The 23,584-nt window shown below is 42.8% G+C and overlaps 1 protein-coding gene across 2 annotated transcripts in view; it reads right to left on the bottom strand.

Moving 5' to 3' along the window:
• Window positions 1-19,229, bottom strand: part of PDE1C (phosphodiesterase 1C) — a 301,021-nt gene extending 281,792 nt beyond the window's left edge. The window contains exon 1 of one of the 2 annotated variants that reach the window (XR_012585566.1): window positions 18,870-19,094. Coding sequence is in view for 1 of the 2 variants with exons in the window: in XM_074575501.1 (XP_074431602.1) it covers window positions 18,870-18,954 (85 nt within the window). In the remaining variant the exon portion in view is untranslated. Of the gene's footprint in view, window positions 1-18,869 lie in introns of both variants that reach the window. The other variant, XM_074575501.1, reaches the window with a different exon arrangement.
• Window positions 19,230-23,584: the final 4,355 nt, after the last annotated feature.

Genomic DNA, 23,584 nt, shown 5'->3' with positions numbered 1-23,584 from the left:
AAATACAAAAATAGGTAATGCTTTGGGAGCGCAAGTCCTACTCTTAAAGATCACTGAGATGTAAGTCCCTACGTCTTACCTACATAAGATGTAAGTGCTTGTGTCACACCTGAAAGCAGAGCTTCAGCTCCCAGATCATTAGGAGCTTTTGCAAAAGTCATCTGTTATGAAGACAGAAAGGTGCTTTTCTGATAGCCATCAACAACAGCACACGTCTTTATGATTTTAGTGCAGTCAGGCTGTAAACAAGTTGTTCCTGAAGAACTGAGAGAGCTAGAGCCTTTATATCCATAGCAAAGGTATCTTAGGCTACTGTAACAGGAACAATCAAAGGAAAAAAAAAACCACCCAACCACAGTAATTTGCATTTGCCTTTTATTCCTCGTTGCCCTGGATTGTTTTCAACTGTCCTGTAATAACCCCCTGTACTGATACTGCCCAACATGTGCCACAAGACAGAACATAAGAGGTCACACAGTATTAGACTGATTTCCTCAACAGCCGTTATAGCCCAGCTGTGCATACTTGTCCAGCAGCCCCATTTTCCAATGCACAACCCAATGCTGTGGTAGGTTTTGTGGCTGGAGCGGAGCTACAGCACCGGAGCAAAACCTAAAAATACATTTTCCAGCTAGGATACTTGGAGTGAGGTGGGCTAGTACACTGCGCAGCGCCACAATTTCTCTCTTGTGCTCGCTGGCCCTGGCTGTTCCCTGGCACACAGGTTCATAAAGGAGGGGAGATGTCACGGCAGCGTCATGCCCAAATGCAAGGCCTGGCCTTGCTGATGGGTGAGAGGTGGCCAGCTGTGCTTGAACGTGAGACAGCAACTTGCCTTAGCAGCAAAGGTAGCTAGCGGTATCTTGGGCTTGCTTCGCTAGGAGGAGTGTTGCCAACAGGTCAAGGGTGGTGATCCTTCCCATCTATGCAGCGCTGGTGAGGCCATACCTGGAGTGCTGGGTCTAGTTCCAGGCTTCCCAGTACAAGGGAGACATGGACATACTGGGGAGAGTACAAAGGCCAACAAGGATGATTAAGGGACTGGAGCACTTCATACATAAGGAAAGGCTAAGAGAGCTGGGACTCTGCAGCCTGGAGAAGAGAAAGCTGAGGAGGATCTCATCAGTGTGTAGAAATACCTGAAGGGAAGGTGCAAAGAGGACAGAGCCAGGCTCTCTTCAGTGGTGCCCCGTGACAGGACCAGGGGCAATGTGCACACACTGAAACACAAGGTTCCCTCTAAACATCAGGAAACATTTTTTCACTGTGAGGATGACCAAGCAGTGGCACAGGTTGCTCAGAGAGGCTGGTGGAGCCTCTGTCCTTGAAGATATTCAAAATCCATCTGAACATGGTCCTGAGCAACTGCCTTTTGGTGGCCCTACTTGAGCAGGGATATTGGACAGGATGACCTCCAGAGGTCCTTTCCAACCTCAACCCCTCTGTGATTCTGTGTGATTTCACCTTTTAACACATCTGCAAGCTGTACTGAGCAGATGGGCCTTCCTAGGAGCTCGGGGCATAGAAGCCTTTTGTGATCCTTCTAGATCTTCTAGATTTATTAGGTGGTTAGGACCTAGTTTTGGGACAGACGTCATCTTTCATTCACAGCCTATGCAAAGATTGCAATACTGAACAGACTGGACTGCTTTCTATGGCAGTCTGTAAAGCCAAACATTTCGGGCTAGTCTCTTTACTAACAAAGATGCTATGCAATAAGGAAAGTGTCTGACAGAGATGAAATTTTTTTATTCCTTGAGCCTTAAAGATGGAGTCACTGAAATCATTCTGTGCAACAATGAACATCGTGGATAAATGCTACTATTCCTAATAATTAGTACTATTTTTCGTTAAAAAAAGTGACAGTCATTAGCTTGGACCACATACAAAAGACTTTCAGGTCCTGGGAAGCATGGCTGAGACAGTTAACTGTAGGTTAAACCAGCATTTCCTAGCAGTAGGCTCTGCCCACATTTTCTCTCACTAGGTTTATTCCAAAAGATAAATAGAGAAGATGACCCATTGCCTCTGATTTCAGCTGAGTGTATATCAGATGGGAGAGGAAATAGGCACTTCCGATTTTTCTTTCTCAAGAAAAGAACTCATTATTTTCTGTGTTTTGCATATTTTCCTTTCCATCATCCCATTTTAATTTTTAAGCTGTATGCACCTTTGGGATCATCACTCTGTCCACTCAGGTTTCCATCAGATATCTTCCTACGCATGGTCAGGTCATATTCAGCAGAGAATAGAAACATGCTGTGGGTTCTGGCTTGGTTACCAGCTCCTAGGAGAGTTTACTTTAGAGGAACTCCAAAACATGCAGTCTCTGGAAGCTTCATTCACAAAATATTTGGTTTTACAAGGCAACAATCCCATTGTTTTCAATAAGGAACAATTATACACCATTTCCTTTGCCCTTCTATTTCAGTCTGCAACCCCAGGGGGATCCAGGTTTAGCCCTCTGGCTGTGAGTGGGACTCATGAGGAAGTTCCTCCGATGCCTGCTCGCCTTCCCTCCCCTGCCAACCACAGATCTCAGGCATCATCCAAGCCCGGAGATGACCCAGAGCACAGCTAGATAGCACTTGAGGAGGTGTATGCCAGGAAGCCCACACCTTGTTCCACCTTTCCCTTGAGGGAGACTTATATCTACATACTAATGTGTAATTTGCCCCATTCCTCTTTCCCTACATGTTACTCAAGTGTTTTCCAGTGAAATCAAAAAAGCCAATGGGTCAAAAGAGTGTAGGCAGGGAAGACAACTAAGTGTGAAAAGGCACCATATAAGTAACCCTCTCTTCTATTTGCTTAAATAAGCAAATATATTTAAGCTTCCTTAAATCCCAGGTTCTCACTGCCTTATATGTTTGGTCATTTATACCTCCGCTGAATTTGTGTACAATTGCTGCGTAGTTGCTTTATCTCCATCTGCTTCCATGAATTCACACAAATACACATACCCGTATTTAGAATGAGGCTTTGGAAATTCCTTTCTTTCCCCGAAACGTCAGCATTTCAGCTGCACACTGACAGAAAGACAAGCAGAGGCAGACGGACCTGCTAGGTCTTTTAATTACAGGACAGATGACCATTGTATGTGCGATGCAGCGGAGTGGATTCATAACACAAGTACATCCATGGTAGTTCTGCCTGGAAAAAAAAAAGCACTTTACTGCTTTTTCATCTACCAACACTGGCAGGTTTGCATGGACAGCAGGCCAAGAAAGTCTAACCCTGGTTGCCTGTTCTGCATGTGAGAGAAGGATCATTACATTCTCTTTTTTGAAAAGACTTCACCATAATGCCTTCCCTTAGATGTTCATCAAATCAGCTTTAATCATCAGAGAAGCGTCCCTTCTCCCTCTTTTGTGCACTGCCTCAGGAACAGGAAAGACCGAATGTGAACAGCAAATCACTCAGGCTGCCCTGGTGCCACGCAGCTATTGTCACTTGTCCTTTGTCACAGCCTTCCTGCTACTTGTAGAGAAGAGAAATACACTGCACAAACTTTGCCCATTGCCCATGATACTTTCAAAAAACTCTGCAAGAGAAGCTTCAAACTAAAGACGGATATGCCTAAATGCAACGTAAATGCATGTCTGTCTGTACAAATCCAAGCCTTGCTCCAACTGAAATAAGCAGAACCTTTTGTCATTCTTTTCAATGGGAGAATAAAATCCATTCACAATACGCAAAAAATAAGAAAGGAAGTAGAAAATGAAAGAAAAAATAATTTTAAATATCTGATTTTATTTTTTGCCTTATCTTAATCTGGAGAAGCTTTTCATTCACATATAGAATCACCAAACAACTTTGGTTGTGACCAACCTCCAAAGGTCATGAGGTCCCATTCTTGCTCAAAGTAAGGCTACCCAAAAGCACACATTGCTTGTGAGTTACAGGATGAAAATAAATATTTAAACTTTTCTTTCAGCTACAACTCTGTGCAGAATGGGTCCAGAAATATTGCAAAAGTGGAACAGCACTGGAAATGCTGTGACTTTCTGGCTTCCTTTGTTCACGGTCAGTTTGCAGATGTTGGTCAGATGTCACAAGATTCCCCATGTACTTTGGCACGATTACATGCACACCCCATATCCCCCCGCAGATATAAAGGATATTTAGACCTATTTCAGGACTGCATTCTGAGTGGCCAGGTAAGAAATACCACCCTGCAGCAATAAAACACCCTGCACTGCATAACCTTAAACCCAGGATATGAAAAGACCTTGTGCTTGAGAAGGCAAGCCAAGAGCAGGGCAGGACTGGTCTCCTCCAACTCGCGAAATCAAGTCTGATCTCTAATTAGCAAAACCTAGTGCTGCTCTGGCCCACCTGCCAGGCGGCACAGACAGGAAGGGTTTCTTACAAATAGAGAACAGCGTGTGCAAAAAGCTAAGGAAGATAATCCTGGTAAATAAACTTCTCCTTAATAGGCGACACAGGAAGTCAACCGTACAGTAATGTTACACCACTACATAAGCTGCCAGTGCAGATGTTAGGAGCACCGTCATGTGTCTCTCTCCTTTTCAGCTTGTCTGCTTGCTACCAGCTCACAGCAGAGGTGGACTGGTGACATGATCTCATCTGATATAATGGTCTTAAGCAATTGAAATTCAGGTCAATAAATAACGCTTCTGATTCATATAGAAACCACGTGCTGCTTCACAGTTCCCCATCATTGTCAATCTGCTGGTGAGTACCTGCAGGTGGCTCTTTTCAGAGTCCCCTTTGCTGCAGCTGGTCTCCAGTCGTGATGCAAAAGGGTTCACTCAAAGATGCCGTGTTTTTCAAAATAAAACAACCTCTTCCTTAACCTTTTTTTTTTTTGTGTCAGAGCATTTATCGCACTGCGCTTGAATACACACCCTTGGCGAAGGCTCTGGGCAAAACACCGACACTGGCTAATACATAATGTCAGTCTTAGTTCAAAAGTTACATATGGCTGTTCAATCAGAAAGATAAGCAAAGGAAAAATACTTTGTTTTATTCTGAAAGCCACTAAGTGAAACTCCTGAGAAAAGTTATTCTTTTTTCTTTTCATCAGTAATACTGTGAAAAGTGACTTAATTGCAGGTACCAGACAGACAGACAGACCGAACTGGGAAATAATAGGTGCCACGTGTCTCCTACATCTCCCAACAGACTCCTTGGTTTTTAAGGCACATCCCTGATTCTGTATGGAAATTAAATAATCCCTTGGCTCTTTCTAAACACAGTGCTACTTCAGCTGCTTCAAGGGCAAGGAGGCCACGGTGAATGCCGAGTCTGTGCAAAACAGCAAACTCTTAATTTTCTGGCTGAAAATGGGATATAATTTAGGGCTTCGTGCTTGGAAGCCAGGAGGTGGTCGTCTGCTCATCAGGACAAAACAGCTGTGGTCTCTTTGTGCATCAGAAGCTATCTGCCAGCCCTATGAATGCACGGCAGAAAGTATCCATACCTTCAAGGAGCTATATGACAACTGTATAAGGCCTCCTGCCTCAATACATGTGATGCTGTAGATACAACGTAGAAAGGTTTAAACCCATGCTCCTTTATGCTGTCTTACAGCAGTAGTTCACTGCAGAGGAAGGAGTTTGACTACATTTTACTGAGTAGTTCTGGGACGACCCCTCTCATTTTTTCAGATGTATCCCAGGAAGAGGCAGGAGGCATGACAAATACATGGATACCTCACTGGAAGCATCTGCCCATATTACTGAAAGGTACTGGGAACACAGCACTCTCAAAACCCACAAAAACACTACTTCATAAATGTATTGGGCGTAGCATTTAAGAGCTATATGACTGATCTCCTGAAGCAAAGTATTTTTGATATTTTAAAAGTTATTATTACGAACAAGTCTAATTTGGCAGCTCTTACAGTAGTAAGTACTCTTAATTTATTGCAATGGGACTAATCACATAGAAATGCATGACTGAGCTCAAAATACTTCTCGGTTACTGCCTTCACTGATTTTCTTTGTTTCTGCGATGCTTTACAGAATCTTCTCACATGCTATCTTTTTAAAAGTATTTAACAGTATCATCTCTAACTTTTCTCTTTCAGGTTGGTTTTTTAGGGGGTTTTGTGGGTTTTGCTTTGGTTTTAAAGAAAGTCTTTAGTCAGGAAATCCAAATGCATGTTTTGTAAACCTCATGCCTCATCATAACCGCTTTATCCTTACACTTCAGCAGGTCAAGGGAGGTGATTCTGCCCCTCTACTCTGCTCTGGTGAGACCCCTCCTGGTGCGCTACGTCCAGCTCTGGAGCCCTCAGCACAGGAAAGACATGGACCTGTTGGAGCAGGTCCAGAGGAGGGCCACAGAAATGCTCAGAGGGCTGGAGCACCTCTCCTGTGAGGACAGGCTGAGAGAGTTGGGGTTGTTCAGCCTGGAGAAGAGAAGGCTCCAGGGAGACCTTATTGTGGCCTTTCAGTACTTAAAGGAGGCCTATAAGAAAGATGGGGACAAGCTTTTCGGTAGGGTCTGTTGTGATAGGACAAGGGGTAATGGTTTTAAACTAAGAAAGGGTAGACTTACACTAGATATAAGGAAGAAATTTTTTTCAGTTAGGATGGTGAGAGGTGGTGGAGGCCCCATCCCTGGAGACATTCAAGGCCAGGCTGGATGAGGCTCTGAGCAACCTGATCTAGTTGAAGATGTCCCTGCTTATTGCAGGAGGTTGGACTAGATGACCTTTAAAGGTCCCTTCCAACCCAAACTATTCTATGAATATCTGTACCTTCTGCAACTGTAAGTCTAATTTATTTTTCACTCACTGCTTTGTTCATCCATGTCCCGCAATTTCCGTGATCAAGGAATGCCTTACAATGGCATGAATTGCATCAATAGAAGATTGGAGAAGAGAGAATAAGACCAGAAATTGTACCCCACTTCAGATCACTGAATTCCAAGGAGAAGTAAAATTACCAGATTAGACACTTCACCTGGAAGTATTGTGGCACATGACTCTCCAGACACAATGAAGTGTAAAGCAAATCCTTAATCCTATCTTAACTATTCCTGCTTCTCACTGCTAGTTTTCTTTAACAGTTTTGGAACTGCTGCGGTTTTGTTCTTCAGCAGTCATACTAAGAGTATGCTTCTTTTTCCAATTCTAATCCCTCCTGCAGTTTATAGCAGTTTAACAAATACAAAAGTATGTATACAAGTACAGACCTTAGATAGACTGAAAGGCAATACAAGACAAAAGAAAATTCAAAGTATTACAAAAATGATTTCTTTTTAGCTATCAGATATTATTTGATGGCAAGGACACACAATGTTAAAAGATTCTGTTCTTTGTTCTTTTTTGAGTGTCCAAAGGTACCAAATATGACTTCATATGGCTGTCACAAATGTCAGCCATTTGAATGCTGCTTAGTGACTTCAGCAATCAGCTTATTGCAACCAAGAACAAACAGATATTTTGTAGTGATGATGACAAACATGGCGTGTGCTGTCTGCATAGGCAGTTTACTGGATGTGATAAATCCACTAAATACATCAAGCTAATCTTAAAATTGAAAAGGAATATTTTGAATGAAGAAAGACTCATTTTTGTGTGTCCAGAGTTTTCCCTGTGCTTCATTCTGGAGTAGACTCCTTTCTTTTCATAAATTCCCCACACATTTTCCAGCTTGCATCATTTGGATTTAGGATTTCAAGGTCCATAAGGTAGGGTATCATTTTCTTTAGAACAGATTAGTCTTAGCAAAGCCATTGAGAGAGATTCTGGCACCCAAAGCACGTCCTCTCTTCCCTTCTTCCTCCAAGTTCCTTTGAAAGATTCTCAATGCCAAAAAAACTCCATCCCCTCCTCTTGGTTAGCAGCAGTGCCAGCAAGCGGCAGGGCTCGGGCATCTTACTGCCAAACGGTGGAGAGGATTATGGGGGCTGGGGAAAGACGTGCAACCCCACGTCTAAAATCTTCCCCCCCTCCTTCCAGTGTAACACTCATTTCACCAACACGGAAACATCCTCTTCTTCCCAATGCAAAAAGATGTTTGTAACAGCACTCATGCATTACAGGCAAAATTTCCCAAAGTGCTCAAAGGCCAAATTTCCTTTGCCTCTTGCTTTAGGGACCCAAAGATACAGGCGTTGTCGGAGAAGGCCTATCCGAAGCATCTGAACAGATTAGTGCTTAATAAACACTGAAATAATCACAGCTAAAAACTTCCCAAAAGGACATAAAGCTTGCTTGCCACAAACAACATAAGAGAGATCAAATGCAAGTGACTGAATACAACACGTAAACACACAACCAGCTGGGAACATATCCCAGAGGTTTCATTTAAGTATCAGTGCAGAGCTAGAGGAAAATAATTATGCACGTAAAGTGTTACTGTAAATGACAGTTAATAAAACAGAAGGCTCAAATTATTGTTGCTGCTTCAGAGGGCAAGGAAGCAAACACAATCAGAAAGTAAATGACAAGTCGCTGCGCAGAATTTCACTTCAAAAATGGCACTTCACTTAAATGGCACAATGAATTCTAATTAATAGGAAGCATTAGACTGGAACATAAGGCAGCAAACATCACTAAAGAATAAACATATTCTCCCATGAAGGAAGATTTACGCTGATCATGTTGTCAAGCTGACAGGAGCATCTTCCAGGAGCAAGTGGATCCAAGTTATCAGCGGTGCTGTAATTGCCATTCTCAGTACTTGCACTTCCCCTGACTCAAGAACAATTAAGCCTTAAGCATTAGCCACGGAGACAGGAATCATATCATGAAGCCACCTAGCAACTGTAATAATAACAACAACCTGTTGATACCTTGGGAATGGCGGAGTGCTGGGGAGCACTAGCAGACTGGACTGACAGTTGAGGCATTTGTTTAAGTTACAGGATCTAACACCAGCTGACGTGGATCCATATTCAAGTCGCAGCTTCAGCCTGTCCAAGTGAAACTCACGTACAACGCTTAACAACAGCCAGGATCCCCTGATTTCCCCAGGCTGCTGGGATGACTCCCAGGTGACATTTTAAACAGCAGTGGCTTGTAAGGGTTCCTCCAGCTGTTCGTCTCGTGTCTCTCTCAGAGGCTGCTTCTGCAGCTAAGAGGAAAGGACCTAACTTTATAGCCAGATGAATTAAAGTTCCCGGCAGTTAGTGTCTGCTCTCTGCGGCAAAGTGGGTTGCAAACTGCAGTCACGGAGGAGCTGCTGCACCCCCCCTGTTCAACCAGATCCTGGGATAATCATCATTCAAGTATGCCAGGCTCCAGCACCAACACACATCAGCATGCTGTGGCTTGGCGCTGCGAGGCAGGAGGTTTCCATGTAATCATTTCTATCTATATTTAATAGGGAGAAGAGGTAAAACAACTACCTTAACATCCACCTTTCTCACAACCAAAAATTCACAGCATGGAAAAATCAGTCGTTTTTGCAGAAGAAACAGGCACCCAAATGTCATCAGACATTTTCAGCTCAAATTATGCCTTGAATTATGCTTGTGAAAACTCAGAATTCATTCCGTTGAAGTGAAGCGAGATGCTCATTATCAGGTGATCTATATATGCTGCATAATTTATGAAAAGCACACAATCAACTAAAAGCTAAGGTTAGCAGCAGTCATTAGGGCTTAGGTATTTCCTGCCGGAATTCTATTTAAGTGTTGAGGTTACCAGAAAGAAATTAACTCTTTATCTTCAAAGGAACTTTCAAAAGTAGCACAGGATGTCCTGTTCTGGACTTTCTAAAGTTATCCATTGATTTTTGTTACAGCAGAGTTAGCCAGCAGCTGGGGCTCTGGAAAATCCTGCTGCCTTTGTTGTTTGAGGAGCCATGAAATGAGATTCTGTAAATTAATGCTGAAAAATCATTTATGTTCCTAGGAGCAGCAGTAGAATCTGCCACGGTCCCTTGTGCTCCATAACAGTTATATACACATTCAACACTTTTTTATTATACACCATATATACAGTACATGGACCATAAAATATAGATCGAAATCAGCTTTGGTTATCAAGTTCTATTTTAATATTCCAAATTTTGGCAAGGAAGAAGCCCACAGCTTTGCCAGAGTTTTCTTAGATTTGCTCATATGGCAGTTTTAAGAAAAATAATACACGCTGCAGGCCAAATTATGTTTTGAGTTACTAGAGTTGCATAAGAGTCCGAACATAATTTGGCCTCCAAGATCTGTAATTCTGAATTAAGATAATGTTCAAGGCAGAAAGAACATAGATTGTCTTTAAACCAAGGGCCAGCGGTTGGGAGAAAAGACCATCTCCCTCCTGTAGACTAATACGATGTGGTAAAATGCCACCAAGTAAGAGCAAGTAAAGAAGTCTGAGCATCCTAAAGATGCCGTTTTCAGAGTACATTTCAAGGGAAATAGCGATTATTAACAGTATACATGTCTGGTAATAATCACAGCTTTGGGAGTGGGGGATGAAATCAATATACACTAAATGGGCTTATTATTCTGTTATTCACATCACACTCAGCAGCGTATAAAACATCCTGTCCTGCACAACACGAGTTTTAATGGGAGAGGAAAACAACACTTTGCACTTGGAGCACAGCTGACAGTAGCACCTATAAATTTCAGGGAGTCCTTTCCTTTCACGCGTTTTCATTCTTTGCTCACTTCCTAGAGCATTACAATTGCAATTGTACCCACTTGGTGTTTGATGAAAATGACAGTTGGTCTCGTTTAATCACGGAGCGCACTTTTATCACTACACAACAGAGCCCCTCAGCCTGCAACTAACTGAGGACCACTTGTTTGAAAAACCCTGTGACTTCAGCAAGGTTTCATGTGCGCACCCAACAGCGGAATCACAGCCTGAATGAAAAACTCCTGTGAGCTTTTTCCTAAGGGTATCTGTCTGGTATCTGTAAGTCATTCGTCTTTATCTATAGGGATCATAAAAAAAACAAAACTCAAACTCCGTATTCTAAGCAGAAGAACATTTTGCTGAAAGTAGTTTCAGAGAAAGTTAACATATTTATAATTTTTACTTCAAGTCTATTTCCAAAGTGGTTTAATAATTTGCTATAGTTGAACTAGCAATAAAAAAAAAAATACCTGGAAGTTTTCTGTGTGTACTTGGCTGTGTGGTGGGACTTGAGCAAGAAAGCCTAGTTTTCAGTTGACTTGATTCAAACTAAATCACACTGGCATTCATGAAGCACAAAATAAAAGAGGAAAAAGGGTAAAGCATAAAGAGGAAAACACTAGTACAAATTTTGGGGACTCGATCCACTACTGCAGTTCAAGAGTACAAGACGCAGAAATGGAAAGAAAAAGAATGTGAAAAAGTGAGTCCATAAAAAGCAATCGGCATGCCACGTGGGGGAACTGCAAGGACTTCAGCTACCCACATACGTGGGGAAGAAACTAGTAAAATTTGATTTTGGAAAGCTTTCACTCCTAATAAGCATTCACTGTCAATACTAAAAGAGAATGAACCCGAAAGCAAACAGTGTTCCTTATCCTCACCTCCAAGGAGTACAAACTGAACGTAGAAGAGGCACTTGGAGTTGAAACTGAGTTAAGTGGTACTGTCTGAGCAAGTTGTCTACCCTCTCCCCTTTCCCAAGAACACACCATTTGACAGGACTCATTGATCTGCATCACTGTGAGAAGGGGGCAGGGGGGAGGAGGTGGAAAGGACACTAAATCAACAGGAATAAGACGTAGCATTGTGCAGCAACAAGAGACCAAGCACCATGCACTGCCATTTAATAAGAGAGAGATGATGTTTGCAGTCTTCCTGAGGGAAATTTTCAGGGGGCTGATTGCAGCTGCTATGACAACAAGAGGGAGGATGTGATGTCACACAACGACCCAAGCGACTGCTGTCAGATTGTCCCAGCACACAGCTCGACTCACCAGCTGGGAAGCCAGTAGAGACCTCATTAAGTGCGTCTGTTCAGTAATTACTACAACTTTCCCCCCATCATGCTTCCAACTTTGCACACAGCCATAGCGCGAAGCTATTGATGTAGTCACGAGGGTTAAGTTCCCAGGCCTGAAAATTTCGAGCCTGTAGCTATTAGAAGTCTGGGGTCGAGTTTCAGCAGGATCATTAGATACGACCTCTGACACCAGGCAGGGAGAAGCAGGGAGGAAAATCGCATCAGCATAATCTTGATGGAGTCTTGGAAGCAAGCCGTGGAAAAGCTGTGTAATTTACCTTCCTTGTCCATAGGGCAGCTTCTTCTCTAACCTACAGCAGCGATCTCTTTCACTGGAAAAGGCTGTCCGGGACAGATCCTTCGCCCATTTAAATCACCGCAGTTCTCACAACTGCAGTGGAGTGATGCAGATTTACCACTTGCCAGGATCCTGCCTCTTGACTTCATTTGCCCTAGTACGCAAATAAGTGCAGGCTACATCCAGGAGCCTTTTTGCTTTCTTACTTATGCAGAGCTATGGAACTTGGAAAAGTGAGCTTACATTTACACTGCATCAGGAAAACAGACCAATTAGTACAGCACAAGGGTTTAAAACAGAAGATCTGCAGCAGAAATGCAAGTCCCCAAAGGCAGTTAGGTTTGAAAGCTCCCAGACTCAGGTCCTTACTGCTGTACGAGGAGGAGGATGCAGACCTCTGGCTTTCAACGTGGGAGAGGGAACCGGCTGGGGCTGCGAACAAGGGAAGGCTGCTCTGGGTCACAGCCCGCCTGCTCAGGAGCAGGCCTGGCTGCCTGCCTAAAACTGAGCTCAGAAAGCACAAAAGAGTTCATGCCTGTTTAATTCTTTTGAACTTTGGGCATTCTAGAAAATCCGAAATTTGTAATTAATCTCGCTGCATCAATTCAGAAGGCATTTGGAGGAGGAGTAGTCGGCCAAAGACCAGCAAGAAAACAAAAGCAGGGAAAATGCTATTTCTTGCCATGGTAAGATGAGGCCCCTCCTGGTAGGGAGCAGCCATCATTTGTTGTCTCTAGAAGAGGACTGACTGTGCTTCCTTCCCCACAGGAGATGAGCAAGGGGACAAACAGCACAGTGGGTCTGGCATCTGGCACAAAGGGAACAAGAGTCCCCATCTCCAGCCAGGTGTCTCCACCTTCTGCCCTATTTGCACCTTGTGTTGGGGGCCCTGTTGCTCCACAAGCCCAGTTTTCATAGCTATTTCCCACTAGGGAATCTTATTCCCAACACATTGCAGGGGGTTTAGACGGTTTGGTGACATTAGTCCTGAAGCTACATTCAGAGGTGACTGAGCACCAAGACCTGGACATACATAATTCACCAACCTTAAAAAAAAAAAATATCATGTGACGTAATTAAAGGAATACTTCCTGACAGTGATGATAATGGTTTTATCTATTAACATCTCTCCTCACCTGCAGGTTATTTTCCCATGTATGGAACTGTGCTTCAGAGAACAGGGATTCCCATTCATTCACATCAAAACATGCTGCAAAGGTTTTACTGTTCACAGCTTCCCTGAGAAATAAAAGCAAGAGGAGGGATAAAAACAGCGCTTTTGCTGTGACCCTGCTACGGGGACCTGCAATCTGACTCCGATCCTTTGTGAGCTGCTGATGAACCTGATGTGCAACCCTGCATGGCAACCTCTCACTCAAAACACCTCTGACACAGAAGGGGGCAGCCCCAAACACTAGCTGCGTTTCTGGATGCCAAGATACAGGCAGCAGAGCACAGCTGTGAACAGCAGGTAGCAGTGATAAGGCAGACCATGCACAGAAGCAAGTGAGCTTCATGAAAACGTTGCCAGGCTTTTTGCCAGACAAGAACTAGCGCCGCAGTCTTTTCAAAGATTGCTTACTTCGCTTACAGCAGTCCACCCTTGCAACATCAAAGATGTCAGTGCAATAGCAACACCCCAGAGATGCCACAGAAATCACCCTCTCCACCCCTGGACAGCTACAGGTCAAGTACCAACAGCAGGAATTCCTGCTGCCCATCACTCCGGGCATCCACCGCCAGCCACCCCACACAAAGGGCCAGCTGGGTGTCTCACCCACAGGCATGCCAACTAGGCAGACTCTTTTCAGGTGTCTTTTCAGGCAGAGCAGACAGCGACCAGATAGGTTTGAAGCTAAAACACAACTTTGTTGTGGAGGGAGCGGAAAAAGCTCTCATAACTTTAGAGTTTTATTTCAGAATCTATTTGCGGACGGCTTGCTTTATGTGAATTTGTTGAGGGTAGGACTACGTTAGAAGAGGTTTTTATTCTCTGTAGTCTATTATAACTACATTAGACTTCCTTAAATTACATTAAAAATGTCACATCCTTTGTATTATATTAGTAAACTTATATTTCCCAGTTCCCAGATGACAAAATTTTCCACTGTTTACACAGAAATCATCAATGGTTCCTACCAGCTCCTATTGAGAGAGTATTCTCACAGTAAGGTCTATCAGGAGAGAGAAAGAAGGATGGGAAAGAAAAGCAAAGTTTTGGGGGTTTTGTTGTCATTTTTGAAATCTTTCGTACTATGTCATAACAAAGAAAATGATACAGAGTTTAGAAACAAAGACAAGGAGATGCCATAGTCCACAGCAGGAGCGGTGGTTAGGCATCGCCCCTGCACCTTTTTGCCAGGAAGGGTTCTCTTGCACAGGCAGAGAGATCTTCTCCCCTCCCTAAAAGCGGACTGACCTCACATACAGACATTGCTCCCAGACCTCCTTTGAAGGAAGGCTACGAGTGATGCACGTGTAGAATTAGCGAGAGATTTGTCAGCACCTTATAATTACAGTGTGCCTTCAGTCAGAATGACATTTTTTTATTATAAGCAACTAAGGGCTGAATTAAATGTAAATCTCCGTGAAAGTGAACCGCACACAGGCCTACAGGTGTCTTCTGCTGAAACCTGCCTCTTTTATGGGTTACAAAGGCGCCATTGCCTTCTGATGAATGACAAACTCTAATAAGGCTGAAAATCAGTACACAAGAACAAAACAGTTCACTTAATTGCTACAATGTACACAGTTGTCTGGCCAAAATACAGTACAAAGAATGAAACTGCTCTTATTTCTCTGTTATCTTTCTAGAATCATTTAAAAAACCCATTCCTATCTATTCCACTCCTAATGGACAACCTCTCAAGAGAGAATAGCAGAAAATCCACAGCAGCATTTTCTTTAAAAGTTAAGCACACGACACAGAGCTGAAGGTATTTTTCCTTGTCCTAATAAAGCCCAGTTCAATATTTAGTTTGCTTCCACTCTTCCCCACCCCAACTCAGACCAACACAGCGCATGCACCTCCTCAAGCAACGTTTTCTTTGACCAAAACACAGAAGACGTTGCTGAAGTGATTTGTCAGAGGGACCATCAAGAACTACTTTGGCTGTTCTACCTCTGATGTTGAAAGGGATGTTGAAATGGGTTTCAAGTAGTGAACGGTAACATGAAATACTTCAGCAACATTAATAAAACCACATTTTTAAAGAATTATTTCAAAATAGGGACCAAAAGCACCAATTGAGCAAACCCCAGACCTTCTGTAAATACTTGGAGGGAGAGCTTTTGCATGCAAAATGGAGACAGCGTCCTCCTAAAGAAACTTTTCTGCAAGATTTAGAAACACCTGCTGTGAGGCAAACTGTGTTTCAGTGCTACATCCTTCCTCTCCAATAACACCTGAGTTACAGCAGAACTCCCCATCACTTCAATTCATTCTAACCTATAAAAATAAATTTATAAGATACGTTGGACAGGACAAAACAGTGTTGCCAGGTGCTTCTGGATATGAAAAGCAGAGTGTGGGAGCTTTAATGAAGTTAGCTCTTAGTCATAGGAAGGTGATAAATGCAGAAAGAAAATATCCCTTTGTTAATGTTTGTGTTTATCATTTTTCCAGGTTTAAAGACAGCGGCTGTTTCTCTGTCTTGCACCTTTAGTCAGTCAATTATAGCAGCAAAGTCAGTAAATAACACACTGGTTTTCTGATTTAATAGCATTTCACTTGCACAGGAGTGATGAGACAAGGCACAGGATGAGACAGGGCATAGGACAAAAAAAAATGCCTTAACTCTTAATTTCTTTTCCTTTAAACTCAGCTGCCATTCTGTTATGTTTTACTTTTAGTGGAGGAAAATTTTGCCAAAGTTAAACAAAAGCTCAAGTACAATAACTTGTATATACAAAACCTTCACGGACTCTGAAATTTGCTGATGTAGACCATGGCAAATAAAGATCTTGAAGCCTTCACCTGAGATACATCAAACTTTGTAGAACAAACTAAATTGCATGATTCCTGTCTTGAATGCTCCTGCTAAATGGCTCGCTCTGTGGCTCCGCTATAGTCCATTGTGCCACCAGTGCAAAAAGGCTGTAAAAGTAGAATATCCAAAACTGCACATTAATCCTCACTGGGCATAGAGCAGCACACCTCAGTCCTCCTCAGGGTCTCTGCTGAAAGGGTGGTGTCTGGAGCAAAGGGACTTGCAACTGCCTCGTGTCTTTGTAGAGAAGAAAGCTATCAAGTATTAGCATACATTTGTCTTTCTGGGTATGGGCAGACCAGATTCTTCCGCAGGGATCTGTGAAGTCCTTTGGAAGTGCTGAGTTCCCACAGTTCTCCTGTCCCACCGCCAGCGCTGTAAGCAACCAAGGTGAAAATTAGAGCAGTCAAGAAGCTGCTCTAGGCTGCGCTGAGCATCTCCAGAGACACGAGGCTATCTAACTGCAAGCCATCAGCAAGGAGCTGCTCTTGCACCCGCCTTCTTCCATGCCCACATACTTTTGCATTTGACATTGGGCCCAGGCCTTTCATGAAAATTTTCATTAAGTCTCACTGTAAGCAATCATTTTTCAAAACTCTGTGAAGATCATACTTTCTTAGCAGATAGAATAGGGGTGAATCAATGCAAAATATTTTTTTTTTTTCACACAAATGGAAACTCTTTTGTCTTAACTTGATATTACTGTGTTCCTCAAGAGTATGTATCAGCCTTCTCTCCCAGCGGACGCTTCAATAGCGGATGCAGCAGCTCAGCATTTCCCAAGATCTTCTCAAGAATTTGCCATACCTGAAACCAGATACCTACACAGAAGTCTCATCTGATGGAAAAAAATAAGTTTAAGCCCATCCCTGACACTCTAAAGTTGCTGTGGAATCTTTTGGATACACTAATTTTCTTCAGTATAAAGATTAACAAATACATGAATCGTTCAGGTCTGTGTGCCACACAGCGCTGGTGATACTAGATAGCATGTTTACAGAGTTTTCACGGTTAAGTGAGTCAATCCAATGCACATTTGCCCAGATATAAAAAGAAATGTTATATAATGCACAGTTCACAGAATCGATATGCTGGCTGTGCGCACCAAACACAGAAGAAGAAAATAGCACAGGAACTCCTATGCAACAACTGTCCTAAAGAAGCTGAAGAAGCTGCAATTCTAAACCTGAGTCATTTGATCCAAAATTTGGTCTAGTTGTTTTGTGAGCACGAGTAGCAATAAAGACAGCAGAGCAATGAACACAGCAGTGCTGTTGGTTTGTTCATAAACAAACAAAACGATTAGACACAGTCATAAATGTTCCGTATCTTCAGATAGTATTCTCTCCTGCCTAGGGTCAAAAAGGAAATGTTTATCCTCCAGACCGACATGAACTGAGGAAATAACACTATTAGTAATGATGCTGCAAGGGGGAGGGATTAAGATAGGGAGTTCAAAAGGGAGCATGTCACACCTTAACCTGTGGAGGGACTACCACCTTCCCATCAGAGAAGGAGATCTGAAAAGTAGCATTTTCCTGGCCGTTTCACCTTTAAAATGCTACATGCACAGTAACAGAAGATATTTTAATGAAACGTAAGTTTCCATCCTCAATTTTTTTTCATCGTGTAATGTTTGCATGATGTTAATTGTTGCAAACCAAGTTTTCGATAAAGAAGAGAAATAGATAAATAGGTACTTCCGCCCACACCAGTCAAAAGCTTGTATCCATCATTATTATACGAAATAGTGACCCAATTACACTAGTACAAATCAGAAAAAACTTTCCTGATTTCCTAACTGCAAGGAAGTAGAATCTCTATCATCTTAAAGGTATTCCAGGGGAATTTGTATTGATTATAACATGTAAATTATCCACCTATTTTCACTTGGATTTCAACTAGAAATTAAAATGGGATGTAAGCTTGCTTTGTGTCCAACATCTATAGGGATGGACGGAATGGAGCCTAGGGAGACAGGCAGTTGGGGCAGAGCAGTCTGCTCAGGGAATCCTCCCATTTTCACTTGGGCACAGCAAGGCTCGTGGAAAAACACACAGACACCTGTCGCTTTGACAAGCCTCACTTTGCCCTTAGAAAGTGCACACAAACAAGAAACTGCACTCTTCAAACAGCTACAACAACCAGTCCTAAAATTCCTGATCTCTCCCCACACCTTTCCCTGCCCCAGCAATTTGCCTTTTTGTCTTTCAGAGGCAACGAGAAACGTTACATACATCTTTACACAAACTGAGAAGCAGCAAAAGGTCACAGGATTTGGAAACACTTGCTAAGTGAACAAAGAAATATTGGAAACAAAGCCAAGGTTCCCAAGGGTTATTTTCGGGGCTCATCGGAAAGAAATGCAGGTAGCAAGTTGGAAACCTGCAATCCTGAAGCCCAGGCTTTCCTGAGATAAGGCTCCAAAACAAAAGTTCTGCAAATGTGTCGGTGAACTTGTGCCAAAACCCGGTGAAAGGATTGAGAGCAGCTGCGTATCAAAAGCAAGTTTCTCGGGCAGAAGAAAATACAGAAGGCAGAATGGAAAACAAACCCAAACAAGAGCTGCAGGGCATCTATATGTTTTAAAGGCATATAAAGGCTAAAGACAGTTGTGAACAGCTGTCGTTTCCCTGTACTCACTGGAGCTGTAACAAGAGGAAAGGAGGAGTAGAGAGCTAAGGAAGGAAAGAAGAGGAATTAAATTAGGCTCACCGATTGTAAAGCTATAGCCATCAATGCTGAAAGTAGCACTCCGGCATTTTTTAAATCCTTCCTTCCTGCTGCTTGGCTCTGTCATGATCCTGCCAGCTTGTACGTTCAGCAGCAGCCTTTCTCTCCCCGCTGGAAGCAGAGCGCTCGAGCTTACTCTTAGCTGCCCTTGAGCATCTGCCGGTGGCAGCACGCACACCCAACTTCACACATCTCCCGGCGCGGGGAGCAGAATCCGAGAGGCATGCACCCAGCAGCTCTCTCCTCCCCCAGACACTCTCGCTGGCATGTCACCGACGTGCCTGCTCCGAGTTTAACAACTGGTTGAGGGCTCCGGTATCTAAACCGGCAGTCAATTAGTGCGAGACTACCCCGTCAATAAGCCAGCTATATCTGTCAGATCTCTGTGTAGGAGTTCAGCACACAATTCATCTTTTGTTAAAGGTTAGATTTTGCTGTGATCTACCCACTGACGCTCCTTGTATTCCCTGCCATGCTGCAGCCCCTGCTTCTGTGGCTCCCCTTGCTCACGGGGATTTCTGACTTGCAGCAAATTGTGCTCGGATTCCAGCCCTTCAAATGCAAGCAGCATGTTTTAATCATTCGAGGTATAATGAATCAACCCAAGATTACAGTACACCATCAATCATCTACAACTTATACTAACGGCAAGTCTCTGGAAACACAACTGACAGCAGAATGCAAGAGATTATCAGTAAGTAAGAGCGTAAGTGACTGTGGGAAAACAACAAAAGTAATTTATCAGTAATGATGATAAACTGAGCAAAATGTACACGCACACACAAAGAAAGTGTTCCGAGCTCTTCCTCCTCCTGGTGGTTCATCATGTGGTTTGTAAACTCCTCTCTGCAGTTTTTTTACCCAATGATATTTAAAAGTGTGATTCAGAGTGCTTGCAGCAATCCGCTGAAAAAGGCCGGCCAATCATCCCTATCCTATGAACAGACAAAATTTAGAGTCAAGGCTGGCAAAGTTTTCACAGAAGGCCAGCAGCAAGCCAAGGTTTTATAAATAGGTATCGAAGAAAACACTGTCAATGTCTTAATGATTCCAGTTCATATAAATCTGTGCGATCCTTATCTTTTTTCTGCTGTATGTGTTAATTTAGAAACATGCTACTAAAGTGCTAGTTTTTTAGGTTCCCAAGCATAAAAGTAAACTCCAGGTAAATTAATCAGGTTTTGCACTGTTCTGGGTGGGTACGACATGGAAACACCGAGTTTTAGGAAGACTGACATCAAAATAATAACTGAGACACAGTTTGCTAAAAGCTTGCCCAATGCACACCAAAAGGTTTACAAAATACCGGCAAACCTAGTCTGTGTTTAAGGTATAAACCTCAAACCTACCTTGGTTTCTCAACAAAAGCTTAAGTCAGAAATATTGCACTTTTAAAACCCCCTCTCTTTAAAGGGCTGCGGAGAGTCACTGCTGAACTCCAGCAGTTCATTTAAATTCCACTTAGTTTTAGCCCAGTGAAGAGCCTCAGCCAAACAGACCTTTTCTGTTAGCAATTTTTTAAATTATTTGGATGCTCAGTAATACAAGGCAAGTTCATTAAGAAAAAGGCTGTTAGTAGTGAGGGTTTTTGGTTTTTTTTTTTTTACAAGGAGGAGGACCTGGCCTTCCAGGTTTCTCAGCCTTTCAAGACGGAAGTGTGAAATAATAACAACTACTTAGATATAACATTTCCATCACCTGCACCTGCAATTATTTTTGACCTCAGAAGGAGAGGCACAGCTCAGTAATTTAAGAGAGGTGCTGCTGTAAAGGCAGCCACCACAATGAAGAATTCTCAAGCAGTTCACCAGACTCCATCATGTAGCTGCGTCTCCTGAACAACGCAGAAAAACAGTCTGACTATAAAGTGTTTCTAAGGGATCATTTTCTCTGTCACTGGTTATATAGGTCACACACCTACGTAAGCACTAAGGCTCTGCCTAAGAAAGCAAAGGCACAGAGAATTACTCACGCTGTATCTAGAAAGCACAAAGTTAGATGTTATCTAGAGGAAAGGTAAATATTAGAACTGTCAGGGTTTGGGGATTTTTAAAAATTTATTTATTTGATGACACCATTTTTTTCCTTAAGCCATAACGCACTGATTCATGAAGAAAAATTGTGGGATGACACCAGTGATGATCGTGAAGTTTCAGTCAAGTTTCTTAGTTCCAGGAGAAACTTTCTTCCATAAAAGACAGGCAGACAGTCTCGCTTGCTCCCTCGCTTGGAAGCAGAAGAGTTTTATTAGAGTTTCTTCTCTCAGGAGAATATCCAGGTCACCAAGCTACTGCCATGTTCTTTATCCCTGATCTCCTTCACTGGGGCTCTGGCCACTTTGTACAGCATGCCAGAGAGAAGAGGGCCCGGCCATTCAGCAGCTATGTGCAGATGAGTTACCTTGCAACGATACCTTGTTCAAGCCCCAACTAATACTAACTCAAATAATTGTAATGATTTGATATGCTTCTTTAGGTCAAAGCGAACAGTCCCCCCAGGAAGGGCAAATTCAGTGGTCACTCATCAGGGCAAAAGGATCAAATAAGGCTATAAATGGGATCTCCCGCATCCCCGGAGGGGGTCATAAACTGGCTGTTTGCAGCAGGATGCTCTCTCCCTTCAAAACTGCAGAGGTGCTCACCTCGGGGTGAAAAGGGAAATGTTTTGACCTGCAAGTTTTTCAAGAAGGAAAGAGTTTCTTCCCAGCTCTAGTAAAAATTTAATCCGGCTGCTCAAAGAATTACCAAATCGTACCAGTAACGTGATACCTGATCCTATCTGATTCTTTGCATTTTGCTCTTGGCTAGATTTCAGCTCTGCCATTTACATTCTGCTTTCCCAAACAATCCCTACAGATGCACTCGGGGTACAGTACATTTTCTACCTTCCACTGCCTGGCAGCACCAATATAGGTGGGTTAGGCAGTTCTTGTGGCTGCAGTTCAGTGTCGTGTGGAGCAATCCATGTATGTCATTTGTAAACCACCTGGGAATCCTTTGAGATGAAAAGCACAGTGTGAATTGAAAATATTTATTATTATTGCTGTAAACAGACCAGGGTATCCATGGTAACATTTAATTTGTCAACACATAAAACAGCAGTTACTTTAATATTTTTCCCTTTACTTTTCAATGTGTAGAAGAGTTTGCATGTTTTCAGGAAGTCTGTTTTAACCAGAGACCATATCAAATTAAACCAATGATCCATCCAATCTGCCATCCTCCAACATACATGCTAGAGGAAGTTGTGAAAGAAAGCTACCTATAACAAACAAATATGCAACACCATCCTTCCTATCCCTAGGTCATCTCTTTCTGCCCTGCAGTATAAAAAGGCATATTATTTATGTAAATTTGTCTCAGCAAGACTGAAAGATTTTTAATTGCAGTTTCCACCCAAATGCTTTCCCAAGCATAAACTTTGAAGATCAACTGCATGGAGAAATACTTCTATGTATCAGCTCAAAGGCATGAGATCTGTTATTTCAGTCCTGAATCCCCTGGATCTTGTAGCGTGAGAAAGGGAAAACAAAAACATTAAGTAAAGTCCTAGCCCCATGGAAGTCAAGGGCAAGACTTTCCCTCACTTCAGCAGAGCCGGAGCTCTGTCCTCCTGGTTTTCCATACCTGTGCTCCTGTTGACCTGGTTCCTAACACAATCAAGTTCCACTGAGCAGTGATGAATTTAGACCTCAGGCATCCACATGCTTTTGTAGTACCTGTCACTGAAGTCAGCAGAATTAGCACCTCTGAATTTTTAATCTTTTCAGAAGCGTCCCAGGTACCATAAACCAACTGAAAATTTGACTATTAAAAACAGAAATGCAGCCCTACTGGGTCAGACCAAAGGTGCATGAAGGCCAGTGTCCTATATCCAGCTCTGTATCTTACCTCCATCACTGCCCCAAAATAGTTGCTAACAGAATTATAAAGATGCTAAAAATGATCAAGAACAAGGCAGGCTGTGGTGATACTAAATATCCAGCCATCTCCAGCTCAGGTACCTCCTGAGCCAGCTGTTTTTCTGTATGTTCATAAACAGACAAAAGTTTTCTGTTCAATCAGCTTAAGCCTTCAGCACCCTCAGCATTCTTTGGCAGGATTAACTAACATAGAACAAAGACATTTTGCTTTTCTTTGCTTTAAACCTTTCTTTTTCTAGCTACATGGTTGCTCTTTACCCTAATACTCACTTTGATAACAATATCGATTCTGATAGCCTTCTGTCTGTGAGTCCAAAGGTGAGGGGCGGTTGTGTGAAAGGCAGAGGGGTCCTCCAGCATTCAGGATTTCTAGTGGCAAGGAACCCCTGAAACCGTGGGTTCTGGTGAGAGTGGACCACAGAAGCACCAGGCAGGTCCTGCCTTTGAAAACATTGTTTGGAACACCTTATTTCCACAAACTTCAACTGAATCAATTTTACAAGCAGATATTTTTCAGAGCAGTTTTAGAGGGCTCTCTCATCACTGGTGTCAGTGTCACCTGAAAACATTTAACATCCCAAAGAAGAGTTCAGCACTTTTCAGGGCTGGGCAATGATGCACCAAGAACTGATAAATCTCTTAAGAAAATGTTCTTCCAGCTTCAGAGAGGAAATTAAGCTGAAATCCCCTGAGGTGCTTGGTATATTTCTCACAAGCAACAATGCAGTTATGTACTGCAGGTTGTTTATGGGGAGATGGCATTCTTCCCTGAAAG

Source organism: Larus michahellis, chromosome 2 (assembly GCF_964199755.1).
Source record: "Larus michahellis chromosome 2, bLarMic1.1, whole genome shotgun sequence".
Classification (NCBI taxonomy): Eukaryota; Metazoa; Chordata; class Aves; order Charadriiformes; family Laridae; genus Larus; species Larus michahellis.
This window is presented reverse-complemented; position numbering and strand designations above follow the sequence as displayed.